Genomic DNA, 20480 nt, shown 5'->3' with positions numbered 1-20480 from the left:
TAAGAAATTAGCATATGAACCTCCTAGGTTAAGCTTTCAACTAAGAATACCAAGAGAACAAAGCAAAATTGGTGATAAAAGTAAATTGGAAAATTGTTTAAAATTACATGCTCTATCTGAATCATGAAAGTTTATTTTGGCCTAGACTGTCCCTTTAAGGCAATGCCCTGCAAAAATCCCTTTTAATGGCTATTAGTAGTTTAGCATTAGATTAGGGGGTGTTTTTATTTGGGGGGGGCTTTTTTATTTTCATAGGGATAAGGTTTATTTTTTTTATTTTTGATTATTTGTTTATTATTTTCTGTAATATTAGATTTTTTTATTTTCTGTAATCTTATCTTAATTTAAACTTAGTTTTTTTATTTTTAAAGTATTTTATTAGTTAGTAACTTTAGTATTTTTAATTTAGGTAATTTGGGTTAATTAAGGGGATGTTAGATTAGGGGGTGTTAGGTTAGGGGCTTTGTAATTTAATTATTTATTTGCGTTGTGGGGGATGGCGGTTTAGGGATTAATAGGGACTTTGCGATATGGGTAATGGCGGATTAGGTGTTAATACATTAGGTAGTTTGCGATGTTGGGGTTGGCGGATTTAGGGGTTAATAATTTAATTATTACTTGCGATGTGGATTTGTTGGCGGATATAGGGGTTAATAGTTTAATTAGGCATATTGCGTTGTGTGGGGGGTTGTCGCTTTAAGGGTTAATACTTTTATTAGTTCCGATGTGGGTTTGATGGCGGATATAGGGGTTTTAGTTTTTGGGAAGCGTGTTATACATTTATGGGAGATTTGATATATATTTTATTTTTCTTAGGCACCGGCAGTTTCTAAAGTTCCATAAGTCTCTCCAGAAATTAGTATTTACACAAATTTCGGGACATTGCTATTTTATCCGACTTACGGCACTTTATGAACTGCCGGCACCCTATATGTAATACCCCGATGTGCGAGGTGAAATTACGGGTGGCGCGGGTTTCAGCGCTTACACTGAAGCCTGCGCCATATATGTAATCTCGCCCCAGGAGTGTAATTCTTTCTGCTCGAGGTGTTTACATTGCCTGTCAGTAGCCTGCACTTAAAGGGACAGTCAAGTCCAAAAAAAAAACTTTCATGATTTAAATAGGGCATGTAATTTTAAACAACTTTCAAATGTACTCTTATCACCAATTTTGCTTTGTTCTCTTGGTATTCTTAGTTGAAAGCTAAACCTAGGAGTTTCATATGCTAATCTCTTAGACCTTGAAGCCTGCCTCTAATCTGAATGCATTTTGACCAATAGAGGGCATTAGTTCAGGTGTTTCATATAGATAACATTGAGCTCATGCACGTGAAGTGACCTAAGAGTGAGCACTGATTGGCTAAAATGCAAGTCTGTCAAAAGAACTGAAATAAGGGGGCAGTCCGCAGAAGCTAAGATACAAGGTAATTACAGAGGTAAAATGTGTATTATTATAACAGTGTTGGTTATGCAAAACTGTGGAATGGGTAATAAAGGGATTGTATTTCTTTTTAAACAACAAAAATTCTGGTGTTGACTGTCCCTTTAAGACTAGAAACTTTCAGTATAGGTTGGGATACCACAGGCTAAATCAGCTATTTCAAATGCTGAAATAAGGGTAAAGGAGCTACTTGTAAACAATTTAATACACTCCAGCAGGTAAAATTAATAATTGTGAACACATTAAAGTGAAGAACATTTTTGGTTAAACTGTCCCTTTAAGGTAAAATCTGTTATAAAAAGCCTGACAATGACGTGGTGCCACTAACTGCCCAAAAAATCAGAGTGTGTCTTTCTAATTCCTTATTAATGAGACCTCTACAGGTGGTTACTTACCAACAGTGCATTAAGATATTATAATAATGGTACCAGCACAAATAAATATACACTGAAAAAAACAAAATATACACAAACACACACATATATATATATACATACACATATATATATATATATATATATATATATATCAATATAGCTGATTTGAGACTTACATTTATTTTAATGCAAAGCAATATTTAAAATATAGTAGTTATGGTAAATGTCAGCCTTTATTTGTGCTTAAAGACTTGATTGTTTGATAATCTTTTAACATACTCATTCAGGTCCCCAGTATTTGGTAAGACAAGTGTTTTTTTGTCGATTAGTTCTATATTTAACTTTTTTAAATGCCACTTAAAAACTTTATTGCTGTCCAACAACTCTGGGCACTTTGTGGTTTGGTAGTGTAATTGTTGTCTGTATCTGAAAAAAACACTGGTCATTCATTCTAAGCTTAAATCGTTGGGATAAATGGGAGAGGTTCAAAATCTGTATTATAAAAACTGTTTATAAGGTAACACATTTGTAAGCGGCAGGAATTTAGCAGATGGGTCAGGATATGGTAGGTTCAGTATATTATGATAGGTGAGCATAGGAAGGTTTGGATCACATAGTTTACAATGGGAGATGTTCAGTAGGTTAATTTATGAAGGATTTAGATCAGGAGATGGATCATGAATAGGATGATCTCAGTGAGTGAGTTTAAAAAGGGTAGTTGTAGGCAGGTCTAGTTTTTCCAAAAAGCACACAATAGGCAGCTGCCTAGAGAGAGGTCACTAGGCAGTCAAACATTGCCTACTGAATGCAATTTTCTTCTTCACCATTACCAATGAGGTTTTTTTGCTGGGACGGACCATGTTTTGCGCACTTTCTCATTAGTGCAGACAATAGTTATTGCCAGTGGAGGCTCCTCCATTTGTGCACAAGCGCACGTGCCCCCCTGTCAGATTGCTGAGCAAAAAGAAAAAATGTCAGATGAGAAAAAAAAAATAAACTGTCAGATGCTGAGAAAAAAAAAATAAAAAAAAATTATGCTGAATAAAATTATGCTGAATAAAATATATTTTTTTCAATGGCCCCCTATTGGAAAAATTATATTTTATTTTTTTTAACCCCCAAAAATAACATTCTGCTTGTTTTTTTTTAAAAAAGTAAAAAAAAAATTGTGTGTGTGTGTTTCTTTAATACAAAACCGCACGTGCGATAGGCATGATATAGGGCTCTGTCAGTGATGCCTACGTCAGTCTGCAGGATTTGGGCCAGCCTCAAGCAATTCTAATTGATAGCTTGATCGCACACACTGAACTGTGCGAGTGGGGAGGGACAAATTCCAGCCTGTGCTCTGATAGGCTGCACCATGACGCCGGATACGTCATCACCAGCTCCTCCCCCGCATCAACAGGCGTTCTAGCCATACTGAGCTGACCTGTGCTGTTATTGAATTTCAGCAGTTACACAGCACCAATGTTCCCTCTAATGAGCGCGATTAAGGGCGCGCATCTTGGAGCGCCAAAAGCCTCAGCAGAGCTCAGTTTTGTAAGAGCAGGGCCCAGGGTGATGATCGCGGTAGATGGGGATGCGCATGTTGATGGAAACTCCCGTAACACCACTTCAGAGGTCCGGTAAGGCTCCCTTACATATCCGCTATCACGGATATTTTATCGGGCAATCTGACGGCCCTAATGCTTATAATAAGACGGCCACGAGCGACACTGTGGATTACAAATACACCACCGCTAGCCTAGCTTCATTTTTTTCAAACACTGAGATATTCCATTTCCTCCTATACATAACATGTGAGAAATATCTTGTAACTACGGACTAGGATTCTATACTATCACCTGGGATATTTTTTCAGTATCTTTTTGGGATACAAGAGGCATCCTTTTTTCAACATCATTGACTTTATCTTCTTTTTATACTATCCAGATTTTTAATATTATTAACATCTCATTTTTAGTTGTGCCCACAACATGAGTTTTGAATTAATTGGATGGATGAATGATTATATTAATATATGTTTTATGCTTATCAGTTTGTTACATTTTATTTGTAGTAAATCCCTAAATAATTTATATATATTTAAATACTTTGGATTTTTTGGATCTGATATTTATTTTATTATATTATATTTTCTGAACTAATTTTAAAACAAGTGTACACCTCTAGCTTTTCAAGCGCCACTCTATTATTCTTTTCTTTGATTTATAAGATGCTTATCTATTAGAGTTTACAAAATGTTTGCATTAGGTTTAGGATTAAGGGTAATCTTATGTCACTTCTGCATAAGTGACTCCCATGAACTGCTGCTTTGCTTTTTTGCACACTTTAGATTCTGCAGTTTAGATAAATTGTTTGCTAACCAAATGTTGGTTTGCTGGGTGTGAGGTGAGTGTGTGTGGCTGTGTGAGTGTGTGTGGCTGTGTGAGTGTGTGTGGCTGTGTGTGTGGATGTGTGTGTTTAAGAGCTTGTGAGGGTGTGAGTGTGCTTGAGAATGTGAGGGAGAGGGTGTGAGTGTGCTTGAGAATGTGAGGGAGAGGGTGTGAGTGTGCTTGAGAATGTGAGGGAGAGGGTGTGAGTGTGCTTGAGAATGTGAGGGAGAAGGTGTGAGTGTGCTTGAGAATGTGAGGGAGAGGGTGTGAGTGTGCTTGAGAATGTGAGGGAGAGGGTTATGTGAATATCTGTGTGTGGGTTTGTGTATGTGTGTTATGTTTTCAAGTGCGCACACATTTTGATCACTTGCCAAAAATTTGCACAGGTAAATTTTTTTGCGCCCACTTCTCAACAAAATTAGAGGGAACATTGTTGGGCACCCTTGTTATTTTGTTAATTTGAATACCTGTAACTACCTAGCACTGATTAATTGGAAGACAAAATTGGTTTGGTGAGCCCATTAAGCCTTAAACTTCATAGACAGGTGTATCCAATCATGAGAAAAGGTTTTAAGGTGGGCAATTGCAAGCTGTTCTCTATGACTCTCCTCTAAAGAGTGGCAACATGGGGGCCTCAAAACAACTCTCAAATGACCTAAAAACAAAGATTGTTCAACATCATGGTTTAGAGGAAGGCTACAAAAAGCTATTGCATAGATTTAAGATGTCAGTGTCCACTGTGAGGAACATAGTGAGCATAGTGAGGATATGGAAGACCACAGGCACAGTTCTTGTTAAGCCAGAAGTGGCAGGCCAAGTAAAATATCGGAGAGGCAAAGGATGGTGAGAACGGTCAAAAACAGCCCACAGACCACCTCCAAAGACCTGTACTGGGAATCTTCTTGAGGGTCTCATGGATTCCACTCAATATCAGCAGATACTTGAGAATAATGTTGAGGAATCAGTCACAAACTTTAGTTGAAGTTACCCCAGGGGCAGGATATTTCAACAAGATGATGACCAAAAACACTGCTGGTTCAAATGGGTGGGGTCATTTGAGGGGCGTGGCTTTCTCAAAGGAGCGTGGCTTTTTGAAAGGGGCGTGGCTTTTCAAAGGGGCGTGGCTTTCTCATAGGGGCGGGGTCTTGTGCACCACCATCCTAAAAATTCACCAGCCGCCACTGGTTATTGCCTGTAAAATACAGACAAATATTCAGTGACTTCATACAACATTCCTGTGTTTATATACCCACTAGCGCCTCTCTGTAGTTGCTAGTTCTGCCAGTGAGTGAGAACACTAAGTGAGTCTTGTGACAGACCGTACAGCCTGTATACCAGTAACTCATGGTCAACAAATTCAAAACAGCATATGTTTGCTGCCCTTAAAAAGGTCCTTACTATTTGTACACATTTTTTTAATATAAAAATGCATAGCTACAATAAAAACACTGTTTTTACATTTTTGTTTTGTATTAACAAAAAAGTGTGGATGATTATAAATGATTACATATACAAACACATATACCACTAAAATACTAGCATGGAAGGTACATTTAAATTCATTTCACTGCAGATAACATAAAATATAGAAAAAAAGGCCCTGTTTCTAAGAATGCATTTTAAATTTATCTCAATATTAGCAATTCTGTTTCCCAGGTGATATCACTTTTAGTTACATGAGTATACTAATATACCAGCTGCACCACATGGGGTATTGGGGAAACATGGATTACTGTAATGTGAAAAACAATAGATTGCAAACTAGATGGATTTAGGAGATGGGAAATACTGAATAAGGATGGAGACTCACAGATAGCATCAATTTAAAAAAGTTGCACATAAGGTGAATCAGAGTAGAATAAGAGCAGGTGAAAGATCACAAATAGAATGGATGTAGCAGAAAGAGATAGGTGGCCTGGTTAAACAGACATTCTCACTTCATTCTTTGAGTCCTAAGCAGACTTGGTACACATTAAAAATTATCACTAAGCACTGCTAACTTTTACTAGAAGCGTTCTGCAAATGGAAGTATACTAATTGGATACATCACAAGTGGGATCATTTAGATGGAGACAGACTGCCATAGAACTGAACATGAATCACAATCATGAAGGTTTTGAAGCTGTATTAGAATAGGATGCATTATTTAGATGGTAGAGAAAATTATGGATTCTGTTAAATTTGATTGGACAGACTGAGCTTGGTTCAATATATTGTTCAGGATAAAATCACTGATTGGGCTCTGACCAGGTAAAAAAAAGAAAGAACATTCCGATGATCAAGCAGACAATTCAGGTTAAGAAAATTTCAGCAGGAAAATCAGGATGACATGGCTTTGGCAGATAATTCAGAATCAGGTGGCTTCAGCAAACAATCCAGGATCAGGTGAAATAGATAGACATGTCAGGATCAGTTGGTTTTAGTAGACATGTCAGGATCAGATGGCATCTGTAGGCATGTCAGGATCAGATGGCATCTGTAGGCATGTCAGGATCAGATGGCATCTGTAGGCATGTCAGGACCAGATGGCATCTGTAGGCATGTCAGGATCAGATGGCATCTGTAGGCATGTCAGGATCAGATGGCATCTGTAGGCATGTCAGGATCAGATGGCATCTGTAGGCATGTCAGGATCAGATGGCTTTATACATGTCAGGGTCAGTTGGCTTCAGTAGACATTTCAGGATCGGATGGCTTTAGACATGTCAGGAGCAGCTGGCTTCAGTAGACATTTCAGGATCAGATGGCTTTACACATGTCAGTTCAGTTGGTTTCAGCAGACAATTCAGTATCAGATGGCTTTACACATGTCAGTTCAGTTGGTTTCAGCAGACAATTCAGTATCAGATGGCTTTACACATGTCAGTTCAGTTGGTTTCAGCAGACAATTCAGTATCAGATGGCATCAGGAGACATGTCAGGATCAGACGGCTTTCGACATGTCAGAATCAGATGGCATAAGTAGACATTTCAGGATCAGATGGCTTTTGACATGTCAGGATTAGTTGGCATCAGTAGACATTTCAGGATCAGATGGCTTTAGACATGTCAGGATTAGTTGGCATCAGTAGACATTTCAGAATCAGGATTAGACATGTCAGGATTAGTTAGCTTCTGTAGAAAGTTCAGTCAAAGATTACAAGGCTTAAGCAGACAATTCAGGATAAGATAACATCAGTGACATGTCAGGATTGCAAAGCTTCAGCAGACAATTCGGGATAAAATAACATAAGTTGACAAGATGACATAAACTGACATGTCAGGATTGCAAGGTTTCAGCAGATAATTCAGAATATGATGACATCAGCTGACATGTCAGGATCAGTTGGCTTCAACAGATAATTCAGAATAAGATGACATCAGCTGACATGTCAGGAGTAGTTGGCTTCAGCAAACAATTCAGAATATGGTAACATCAGCTGACATGTCAGGAGTTGTTGACTTCAGCAGACAATTCATGGTAAGATAACATAAGTTGACATGTCAGGATTGAAAGGCTTCAGCAGACAATTTAGAATATGATGACTTCAATAGAAAGATCAGGATTGGAAGAGTCATGAAAGTTTATTTTACATTATGTGAGAGACCAGACCTCAAGGTTATGGATCTGGAACTGTTCATTTGTAGATAATATGTTATTGTTGAAGGTTTCACATTTCTGACTCCGTCCATGGAATAGATCTCCATCGAGCCACAGGCCGAATTTACCACTGGAAAACAAGTAAAATATTTAGAAGTAAGTATTGGATGTATTGCTATTTGGTACCATTTTCTTATTCATGGTTCTATATAAGCCTACCTTTTTTGTTTAAATATTCAAATTTAGATATTGTTTTACTGACTGTATAATATTCAGTTCAGTGCACTGTACAGGTGGCCCTCGGTTTACAACGGTTCAATTTACACCGTTTCAGAATAACAACCTTTTTTTCCAGTCATGTGACTGCTATTGAAAAGCATTGAGAAGCAGTGCATTTATTAAAATAGCCAGTAGGTGGAGCTGTCTGCTTGTGTTGAAGCAAAGCCAAGCAAGCTGAAATTAATCAGTTTAACCAGACCTGAGCAGGAACACAATCTTCCTGTCTATAAATCAATCCAGATTGGAATGCATAGAAAGAACTGTTTGCAGAAAAATGCAAGTGAAGTCTGTGCTGTGTGATTATTTTATTAGGTTTATAATGCTGTTTAGCAAATGTTTTTGTTCATTTAACTTAGTCTAATTATATATTCTGTGTTGTGTGATTATTTTATTAGGTTTATAATGCTGTTTAGCATTTAAAGTCTTCATTTCAAAGCTTTAAAAATAATGTATTAGGTGTTACATATGACAATTTTGAGAGGGGCCTGGAACCTAACTCCCTCATTTCCTATTGACTTACATTATAAACTGGGTTTCAATTTACAACAGTTTCGATTTACAACCATTCCTTCTGGAACCTAACCCCGGCATAAATTGAGGGCTACCTGTATTCAATAAAAGGATTTGTAATTAGCATTGTTCATCAAATGTCACTGGTGAGGTCATGTGGTAAATTCATGTTAACCCAATAATCATTTACCCACCTGAGTAACTATAACACTAACATTCGGCTAGATTACAAGTTTTGCGTTACGGTTTTAATGCTGAAAAAATGGCAATTTCAGCGTAAAAATAGTAACGCAGCCATTACGAGTCGTGTCGTTATAGCTATACCGCAAGCCTTTTAGCCTGTAACACAACGTCAATCCCGCACTCAAAAAAATTACGTTTTTGTGTGGGATTTGCATAGCGCCGGTATTACAGGTTGTGCGGTGAGGCTAAAATGCTTGCGTTACAGCCTATACCGACACAATCCATTCCACCATCTGAGAGCAGTACTTTTTCACAAAACTCATAACTAAACTGTTACAAAGTACACTAACACCCATAAACTACCTATTAACCCCTAAACCGAGGCCCTCCCGCATTCCAAACACTATTTAAAACTTATTAACCACTAATCTGCCGCCCGCCCACATCCCCGCCACTATAATAAAGTTATTAAACCCTATTCCGTTACTCCCCGCCACCGCCGCCACTAACTAAACCTATTAACCCCTAAACCGCCAGCCCCCCACATCGCCACTACTAAATAAACCTATTAGCCCCTAAACCGCCAGCCCCCCCACATTGCGACTAATAAATTAAACTATTAACCCCTAAACCTATCACCCCCTAACTTTAAATTCAAATGTACAATATCCCCATCTTAAAATAAATAAAAACTTACCTGTGAAATAAAAAAAACTAAGTATAAACTAACAATTAACATAACATAACTATTATACTAAATTATTATACTAAAATTAAAATAACTACCAATTAAAAAAGCTAAATTATACATTAAAAAACCTAACACTACTAAAACAATTTAAGTCTAAAATTACAAAAAATAAAAAATACTAAATTACGAAAAATAACAAACGAAATTATCAAAAATCATAACAATTACACCTAATCTAATAACCCTATAAAAATAAAAAAGCCCCCCGAAAATAAAAACACCCCCTAGCCTACAATAAACTACCAATAGCCCTTAAAAGGGCCTTTTGTATGGCATTGCCCTAAAGAAATCAGCTCTTTTACCTCTAAAAAAATAGAAAGACCCCACAACAGTAACAAAAACTTAAGCTACCCATTGCCCTGAAAAAGGCATTTGTATGGGCATTGCCCTTAAAAGGGCATTCAGCTCTTTTACATTGCCCTGAAAAGGGCATTCAGCTCTTTTAAAAAAGCCCAAACCCTGATCTAAAAAAAAACCCACCCAAAAAAAGTTAGAAAAAAACTAACACTAACCCCCGAAGATCCACTCAGTTTCTGAAATCCTATTGGCTGATTTGATTCTTGAAATTCAAATTAGCCAATAGGATAAGAGCTACTGAATTCCTATTGGCTGTTCAAAACAGCCAGTAGGATGAGAGCTAATGAAATTCTATTCTCTATTCAAATCAGCCAATGAGTGGATCTTTGGGGGTTAGTGTAAGGTTTTTTTTTTAACTTTTTTTGGGTGTTTTTTTTTTTTAGATTAGGATTTGGGCTTTTTTAGGGCAATATAAAAGAGCAGAATGCCATTTTAAGGGCAATGCAGAATGCCATTTTAAGGGCAATGCCCATACAAATGCCCTTTTCAGGACAATAGGTAGCTTAGGTTTTTGTAAGAGTTAGGTTTGTTTATTTGGGGGGGTTGGTTGGGTGGTGAGTTTTACTGTTGGGGGGTCTTTGTATTTTTTTACTGGTAAAAGAGCTGATTTCTTTAGGGCAATCCCTACAAAAGGCCCTTTTAGGGCTATTGGTAGTTTATTGTAGGCTAGGGGGTGTTTTTATTTTGGGGGGCTTTTTATTTTTATAGGGCTCTTAGATTAGGTGTAATTGTTTTTATTTTTGATAATTTAGTTTGTTATTTTTCGTAATTTAGTATTTTTTATTTTTTGTAATTTCAGACTTAAATTGTTTTAGTAGCGTTAGGTTTTTTTTAATGTGTAATTTAGTTTTTTTAATAGGTAGTTATCTTAATATAATAGTTTAGTATAATAGTTATCTTAGGTTAATTGTTAGTTTAAACTTAGTTTTTTTTAATTTCACAGGTAAGTTTTTATTTATTTTAAGATAGGGATATTGTAATTTTAATATAAATTTAGGGGGTTGTTAGGTTTAGGGGTTAATAGTTTAATTTAGTTTTTTGCGATGTGGGGGGGCTGGCGGTTTGGGGGTTAATAGGTTTATTTAGTGGCGGTGATGTGGGAGGCCAGAGGTTTAGGGGTTAATAACTTTTATTAGTGGCAGCGATCTCGGGAGCGGCTGATTAGGGGTTAATAACTTTATTTCGATGTCGGCGATGTCGGGGACAGCAGATTAGGGTTGTTTAGACTTGGGGTTTATGTTAGGTTTAAACTTAACTTTTTTTCCCCATAGACATCAATGGGGTTGCGTTACGGCGATCGCCATTCCGCACTTTAGGTGTTAGTTTTTTTCTAACACCTTCTCCCCATTGATATCTATGTGGAAAGCGTGCACAAGCACATATTCTCAGCCCTTGGATTTTGTGTAGTATGGAGCTTATCGCCACCATATCGCACGCACAAGGAAGCTTTTCAGTAACTTGTAATGGCCGCGCTATGGAGGGTGAAATAACACAATTTTTATTGCGTTTGTTTCGCACCCTCTATAGTGCAAAACTCGGAATCTAGGTGATTGTTACTTTCTAATAACTTGCAGTGAAACATCATTTTGTTTTATGATCTTGCAATAAGACACCATATCCAAGCCCAGGCAATACAGACTAATCGAGTGGTCCCTAATTCATTGAGATTTGCTCAGCCCCTCCATGAGTCCATGAGTTACAAGAGACCCTCTTATTATAGACAATGGAGCAGTATTTGCCTTGTAACTGGTAATTTCCCAGTGCATAGCATACAAGAAAAATGCCTCTAAAACCATTGTGGTGGTTCTTGAACTTAATATTTGGGGGCTAACAAAGGGGGTGAAAAAGTTAAAAGACTCAGCACATATTGTATAATAGATGTATTCCTTCGCAACTCAGCGGGGTCCTACGCGTGCACTTGGAGGCGCATAGCGCCCCCAGCACCCCAATAGAACCACCACTAAAAACAGAACACATTAATTAGAATGGGAAAAAAAACTTAACAAAACATATACACAAAAGAAAAAAAAAATACTATTATGTGAGACATGTACAAAAAGACAGACAGCAGCACTGTGGATTAAGCTTCAAAAATCTTGTTTTATTCCAGCATAGAGGGAACAGGTATAGACAACGTTTCGGGCCTTCTGCCCTTAATCATGTCATAACAGGTATGCATGCACACCTTTATATTATGTGAGACATGACAGAAATACTTCACTGGGGCAACAGAGTCTTTATGAACTCTGTGTGCTTAGCGATACTGTAGTTGAAAAATCCAAACAAAACCCGCAGCAAGACCTCCTGTTCTTTCCAGGAAAACTACTTTTCTTTAACAAAGGACAAATATTTTACAGGTACATTTATATTAACTGTTTTTCAAGTTCTTATGGTTGTTATTGCTTTAACCACTTAGCAATAGATTCTAGTTTCATGTGCAAGATTTAATGTATTGGCCACTTAACACAATTATAGATGTTAATGACAGCAATAGCCACTAACAAATCTGTAGAAAATATAGTGAAAACAGGCTCAATGAATTTCGAACATGATCTCACCATCACTAGGCCCCATGGAAACCTCCCAAGTATATATACATCCTAACCCAGGGGTTTTCAGACCTGGCCTCAGGCCTCCCTAACAGGTCAGATTATCAGGATATCTGAAATAGAGTGCAGGTGAAATAATCAGCTAATTAGTAAACATTCTTATTAACCTGCTCTCACCCAAGGTAATCCTCAAAATCTGTACAGAGAGAGGAGTAATAATGGTTAGATTAATATTCATATATCAATAATATGATAGAAATAATGAGACTAATATTTATATAGGAAAGCAGAGGCGTAACTAGAAACCACAGGGCCCAGGTGCAAGAATCTAAGAAGGGCCCCACGCCAAAAAAAGTGAATTTGATACATATCTTTTTTTTTTTTAACATTTAACACAGAAAAAAAATGTGAATCAGATTACGTCTGCAAAAGAGGTACCCTGTACCCACAGTCTGTGAGATGGTCTGACCCCCTATTACTGTATATAGTGACACTGTTTAACCCACCAGTACTGTATATAGTGAGTCAGTGACACAGTCTGTAATCTGCTGGTGAGATGGCTGGCCTGCCCCTACCTGCCCCAGTACTTTTTAAAGTGACCACAGTAGTCTGTGACATAGTGCAGCCCCCCATACTGTATATAGTGGTACTGTATAGTGACACTGTTTACCCCCTCCCCCCATGCTGTAGTAACAAGGTCTGTAATTTGCTGGCTCCACAAACATACACACACACACACACATACATGCATAAATAGTAGGAAAGAACAGAAGAAGGCGCCACAATGGTGCAAAATCAGTGGTGTAAAGCCTCCCATGCACAAGACGAATATTACTCACTAGATTCAAAGCACTTGAGAAGTGCCACAGGTGCAGACTGGACTCTTAGTAGCTGCCCAGCAAGCCATCCCCACGTAATGTTAACCGACACACTGGATCCAGGGCCTCAGACAGATGATGGCAACAGCCAACCGCTCAGTGATTAGTAACTGCCAACCGCTCAGTGAATTATTCCACTGCCCATTCAGGTTATAACAAAACTTCAAGAGGATAGTTCATATAAAATGACAAAATGTCGTTTAAAACCGTGATGACAAAGTCGCTTAAAACCAAACAACTCCAGTTTATTTAAAAACAAGTACACAACGCGTTTCCCGGTACACATACCGTTTCATCAAAATATCAAAATATACTCATAAAAATAATGAACAACAGTCCGTTAGAGTGGATTACCTAAGAAACTACTACACTCAAAATGAATCAAAAGGTATTACAACTAGACATTTGCAATTCGTTTCAGACGAATTTCGTTTTCGCCCGAATTTTGGCCGATTCGGATGAATCTGAATTTTCAAATCGGCACCATAATGAAAATTCCGAAAACAAATAAATCTGTTTCCGGATTTTTTGGATCTATTCTTTCTTCATATTAGGAGTTTTTGGATCTATTCTTTATTCATATTCAGAATCTAAACCACCGTTCCGACAACGCCAACACTAACTAAAACACTAAATAAAGCTATTAACACCTAAACCACTGTTCCCCGATTTTGCCGACACTAACTAAACCTATTAATCTTTAAACTGCAGTTTCCTGACATTGTTGACACTAACTAAACCTCAGTAAAACCACAGTTACCTGACATAGCCAACACTAAATAAAACACTAAATAAAGCTATAAACCCCTAAACCGCAGTTCCGACATCGCCAACACTAACTACACCTATTAACCCCTAAACCGCCTCCCCACATTGCCGACACTAACTAAACCTGTTAACCCCTAAATCGCAGTTCCCCGACACAGTGACGTCACTAGGGTGACACCCTCCAGGGGGTGACACCACCACATTAACATCAATGACACTGAGTTTTTTTTTCATTCTTCTAATTGGCTGGTGCCTTGTAAGAAGGGCTAATGCTAAGGCAGATGCAGGGGGGTTTAGCACACCCGGGCACAGATGCAGTGTCAGCAGGGCTTCACTAATTAAGCCTCGCGCTGGAGATTTAGTGACGTCATTGACGTGTATTTTTTTTTTTCCAATCTTCAAATTTCAACCATAGCACGGTGCTGCGTGTGGGCTTTAACAGTCCAGACTGTAGTGTAAATAATAAAAACTTGGAGACGAACCCCTTGCCCAGTCCGGACACCCAGCTGGTGCTTTTCTGCTCATGAGATGGAGGAGAGTCTGGTCAGGTCTGACGGCTTTTAGCTTGGATGCTGTGAGTTAGCTCTAATTTAGTTTTAGTATGCACTATAAACAGACACATGAGGATTCTCATCTGAAATACTTAGTTGTGTTTCCCCCCTTTCAGTGGTCTGTCTCCCCCTCTGCCCAGATATATATATATATATATATATATATATATATATATATATATATATACACACACACACATACATATATACATATACAATATCTCACAAAAGTGAGTACACCCCTAACATTTTTGTAAATATTTTATAATATCTTTTCGTGTGACAACACTGAGGAAATGTCATTTTACTACAATGTAAAATAGTGAGTGTACAGCCTGTATAACAGTGTAAATTTGCTGTCCCCTCAAAATAACTCAACACACAGCCATTAATGTCTAAACCATTGGCAACAAAAGTGAGTACACCCCTAAGTGGAAATTGGGTCCAATTAGCCATTTTCCCTCCCGGTGTCATGTGACTCATTAGTGTTACAAGGTCTCAAGTGTGAATGGGGAGCAGGTGTGTTAAATTTGGTGTTATCGCTCTCAAACTCTCTCATACTGGTCACTGGAAGTTCAACATGGCACTTCATGGCAAAGAACTCTGAGGATCTGAGAAAAAGAATTGTTGCTCTACATAAAGATGGCCTAGGCTATAAGAAGATTGCAAGACCCTGAAACTGAGCTGCAGCAGTTTCACAGGACAGGTTCCACTCAGAACAGGCCTCGCCATGGTCGACCAAAGAAGTTGAGTGCACGTGTTCAGCATCATATATATCCAGGGGTTGTCTTTAGGAAATAGACGTATGAGCACTGCCAGCAATGCTGCAGAGGTTGAAGGGGTGGGAGGTCAGCCTTTCAGGGCTCAGACCAAATGCCACACACTACATCAAATCGTGTCCATGGCTTTTGTCCAAGAAGGAAGCCTCTTCTAAAGATCATGCACAAGAAAGCCTGCAAACAGTTTGCTGAAGACAAGCAGACTAAGGTCATGAATTACTGGAACCATGTCCTGTGGTCCGATGAGACCAAGATAAACTTATTTGGTTCAGATGTTGTCAAGCGTGTGTGGCAGCAACCAGGTGAGGAGTACAAACACAAGTGTGTCTTGCCTACAGTCAAGCATGGTGGTGGGGTCTGGGCCTGCATGAGTGCTGCCGGCACCGGGGAGCTACAGCTCATTGAGGGAACCATGAATGCCAACATGTACTGTGACATACTGAAGCTGAGCATGATCCCCTCCCTTCAGAGACTGGGCCGCAGGGCAGTATTCAAACATGATAACGACCCCAAACACATCTCTAAGACGACCACTGCCTTGCTAAAGAAGCTGAGGCTAAAGGTGATAGACTGGCCAAACATGTCTCCAGACCTAAACCCTATTGAGCATCTGTGGGGCATCCTCAAATGGAAGGAGCGCAAAGTCTCTAACAGCGCAAAGTCTCTAACATCCACCATCTCCGTGATGTCATCATGGAGGAGTGGAAGAGGACTCCAGTGGCCACCTGTGAAGCTCTGGTGAATTCCATGCCCAAGAGGGTTAAGGCAGTGCTGGAAAATAATGATGGCCACACAAAATATTGACACTTTGGGCCCAATTTTGACATTTCCACTTAGGGGTGTACTCACTTTTGTTGCCAATGGTTTAGACATTAATGGTTGTGTGTTGAGTTATTTTGAGGGGACAGCAAGTTTACACTGTTATACAGGCTGTACACTCACTACTTTACATTGTAGCAAAGTGTCATTTTGTCAGCGTTGCCACATGAAAAAATAGAATCAAATATTTACAAAAATATGAGGGGTGTACTCACTTTTGTGAGATACTGTGTATGTGTATGTTTATATATATATATATATACTGGAATGTCAATTTAACACAAATTGTTTGCTATAAATAATAAGATTGCATGAAATTGAAAAGAAAATTTAACAACATATATTCTGACTGAGTTGGATAGGAAGGTAAATTACGTCATAAGTATAATATAGAAAGCTTTTATTATATACATAAATGGCCTTATTCTGCTGCAATTGAACAAAATATAATCAAATACAATTGCTTTGAAATGCTGACTAATTACATTACAGTACAACAATATCCTGTAATTTGACATGTATTTGTATTTAGAAAACCTCTTCTAAACTATAGTTTCAATTCAATCAAGAAAAAAAAAATCCATACTATGAATAATATATTCACTTAAGGATTCAGTTTTTTCCATTGCATTCCATTGTTCATGATCAGTCCATATAATCACTTTGACTGCAACAAATTCCCTCACACTTAGGGCCTGATGATCAAAGATTCTCCTGCTTTTTAGAGAAACTATAGTGCAGAATTCACAGGGGCTGAACTTACTGAATCCTATACCAGATGACCTATACCAGCTCAGATGAGATGCTCTAAAATGATCCTCCAGCACTTAGAGATCTCTCATAAGATTCTAGAGAAGCAAATTTTACTATACTTCTCATTACTATACTTCTCATGAAATGCTGTTAGCATTTTATACACGCTGAACTCACTGATTTATCTTGACAGCTGTATGCAGGTGAAGTTTGCTCAAAATTCCCAATACACTTATTTAACTGACAGAAAAGTAAAATATACTAAACTAGAGGCAAAAACATGTTAAATTCTAGTGAAACGATTTCAGTTTAATTTATATTTTCTGCAAATTAAGAATACACTTATTTAACTGGCAGAAAAGAAATATATACTAAATTATAGGCAAATGCTAATTCTAGTGAAAAGATTTCAGTTTAATTTGTATTTGCTGCAAATTGAGACTTTATATCAGTCCTAGGTGCTCTCCTGCTATCTTCACTCTCCCCTGTGAAATGTTTTATTTTACAGAGCCTCATTACTTTATATAGAATGCATGTCTCAGCTCTCTGGATCTTCCAGGATCCTTTTTCTTATAGAATTCATTGAGTTCGACCCCTGTAAAATCTGCACTATAATATCTCTCCAAAGTAAAGAATCTTTGATCATCGGGCCCATAGAAAGTAATGGAACCAATGGAGGATACTTTGGAACTAACTAGAACATACCAGCCCATACTATTAACTGTGTTATGTCTAGAGGATTTCAGGTAACATAGCACTGTTATAGACAAACCTCTACTCTTAATTTTTCAAGACATATTATCCTCAGGCATAGTACCCCAGGATTGGTGTAAAACTGATATGGTGCCCCTCTTCAAAAAGGAAAGCAGGGCTGATCCAGGAAGCTATAAACCAGTTAGTCTGACATCAGTAGTGGGAAAGATACTTGAAGGGATTATATTGATGAGTATATTTGTGTAAACAAGATTATGAGTTCAAATCAGCATGGTTTTAGGAGTAACAGATCATGTCAAACTAATATAATTAGATTCTATGCGGAAGTAAGTAAAAATATAGATAAAGGGGAATCAATGATATATTTAGATTTTGCAAAGGCGTTTGATACAGTGCCACATGAGAGATTAATGTACAAAATGAAGGGATTGGGTATAGCTGAAAATGTTAGCTCATGGATAAATAACTGGATAAAATACAGGGAGAAACGAGAAGTAGTAAATGGATCATACTTAGATTGGACAAAGGTAATCAGTGGAATCCCCCAGGGATCAGTACTGGGCCCTGTTCTTTTTTATTAATGACTTGGAGCAAGGATTAAATAGCAACATCTCTATTGTTGCAGATGATACAAAGTTGTGTAATGTCATTAGGTCACAGCAGGATGAATTTGCTTTACAAGGGGGTCTGCAAAAATTATAAGTATGGGCAGGTAAATAGAAAATGAGATTTAATACAGGAAAATGCAAGGTTCTGCATTTTAGGAGTAAAAATAAGCAGGCAATGTATTATTTAAATGGGACTAGACTTGGCCAAACAGAGAAGGAAAGGGATTTGGAAGTAGTAAAAGATAATAAGCTAAAGATGGGTGCACAATGCAGGGCGGCGGCTACAAAGGCTAATAAAGATACTAGAATGTATTAAAAGAGGCATTGAAACAAAGGAGGAAATCATAATTCTGTCACTATATAAATCCCTGGTAAGACCTCACCTTGAGTATGGAGTGCAGTTCTGGGGACCAATCTCAAAACAAAAAAATTGCAGCCTTAGAAAAAGTTCAGAGAAGGGCCACAAAGCTAATAAGGGGAATAGAGAATTTAAGCTACGAGGAGAGACTAGCCAAACTCGGTCTGTTTTCCCTGGAGAAAAGGCGCTTGAGAGGTGACATTATTTTCTTTATATAAATATATTCAAGGCCCATATACAGAGATGGAAGAAGCTCTGTTTATTCCAAAAAGATTTGTTTGTGACAAGAGGACACAATTTAAGGCTGGAGGAAAGGGATTTAATCTCTAACAACGGAAAATTTTTTTTCACAGTAAGAGCAAATACCTTAGATACATTTAAAAATGGCTTGGATACATTTCAGACTAGAAACAGAAACAGAATTCATGGATATGATTGCTTGTGTTAAATGGGTCACCTTTAAGTGGGATTCATTTGTAAGTATTTTTTTTGTAAGTATTTTAGATTTGTATAGGTTGAACTCAACCTCATCTACTATGTTACTATGTGTGTATGTTTATATATCGTTGTGTGGAAAGCATGAATTTGCATTCTCTCATAGGAAAGGACATTGTACAAATAAATATATAACTGTGCTTTGAAAAATACAATAAAATACTAACCACTTGCCACCTCCAAATGTCAATGACTGTGCATCCCCTCTTACAAAGAACATATTGTCACCAGTCCATGGGAAAACCTGTGGGGACACAGCAAATGCCTGATCACAAAGAAGGACATATTGTTTATTGCAGTTATTGCTGCTCTCTGATTTTGAACATTAAAGGAGCATGAAACCCAAACATTTTATTTCATGATTCAGATAGAGCATACAGTTTTAAACAACTTTCCAATTTACTGCTATTATCTAATTTGCTTTGTTCTCTTGCAGGGCCGGACTGGGAAATCAGACCAGCCCTGGAAATTTTTGAAGACCGGCCCTAGCACCAACCCTGCCCCCGCAGGTCTAGAGTTGGGAGCTCGCTGCTGATTGGTGGCTGCACTTATATGCCTCTTGTAATTGGCTTACTGTTGTGTTCAGCTAGCTCCCAGTACTGCATTGCTGCTCCTTCAAGAAACTATACCAAGACAATAAAGCAAAATTGGTAATAGAAATAAAGTGGAATGTTGTTTACAAATGTAAGCTCTAGCTGAATCATGAAAGAAAAATTTTGGGTTTCGTGTCATGTGTGTCTCTGAATATGCAGCATCTTTGTTTACAAAGGGCCCAATGATCTAAAATTCTCCTCTCTGATGAAATTATCTAAACAGTTTTGTTAGTACTACAAGGCCCTGTAGAGAGGTACATTTGAACTTTAGAGCTGTTTATCTAGCTATACAGGGTTCCAGATGTGAAAAAGACCCCTAAATTACAGTATAATGCTCAAAAGCCCTTAAAAATTTCATTTCTCTCCATGCCGGTGAGATTTTCATCATCAGGCCCTTAGTCAAATCACTAAGATGATAGTGATAGAGAAAGATGAACATTTTGTGCTTAAGGATTTATAATCTAATTACTCACTTAACTGATCCTAATAGCTCATCCCTAAACTACTGCTTGTGATTCCTGACTGCTTCCCACTTCATCAACTCCTAGCAATCTATCTAAAACTCATTATCCAATTGGTCCCGATCAATCTTCCAATAACTGCACCTCCTATCGCTATTATCCACAATGTCTATGACTTTTGCTCTATCTTTATTTTTAAAATATCCTGTAACTCTCATTTTCATCTAATGATGAACACTCATGTAAATCCTACTTACCTAGCTTAAAAATATTATTTTGTAACCAATTTCCTTCCTTTACT

The 20480-nt window shown here is 37.8% G+C and overlaps 1 protein-coding gene across 2 annotated transcripts in view; it reads right to left on the bottom strand.

Annotated features, from left to right (window-relative positions):
* Positions 1–5591: 5591 nt before the first annotated feature.
* The window catches only part of TLDC2 (TBC/LysM-associated domain containing 2), a 72063-nt gene continuing 57174 nt past the window's right edge, over positions 5592–20480 (bottom strand). For both annotated transcript variants that reach the window (XM_053693831.1, XM_053693823.1), the window contains exons 6-7: positions 19293–19369; positions 5592–7903 (exon numbers count right to left, since the gene is read on the bottom strand). In XM_053693831.1, the coding sequence (XP_053549806.1) occupies positions 7768–7903; positions 19293–19369 (213 nt within the window). In that variant the 3' untranslated portion in view covers positions 5592–7767. The remainder of the gene's footprint in view (positions 7904–19292; positions 19370–20480) is intronic.

This window comes from Bombina bombina, chromosome 1 (genome assembly GCF_027579735.1).
Source record: "Bombina bombina isolate aBomBom1 chromosome 1, aBomBom1.pri, whole genome shotgun sequence".
NCBI lineage: Eukaryota > Metazoa > Chordata > Amphibia > Anura > Bombinatoridae > Bombina > Bombina bombina.
This window is presented reverse-complemented; position numbering and strand designations above follow the sequence as displayed.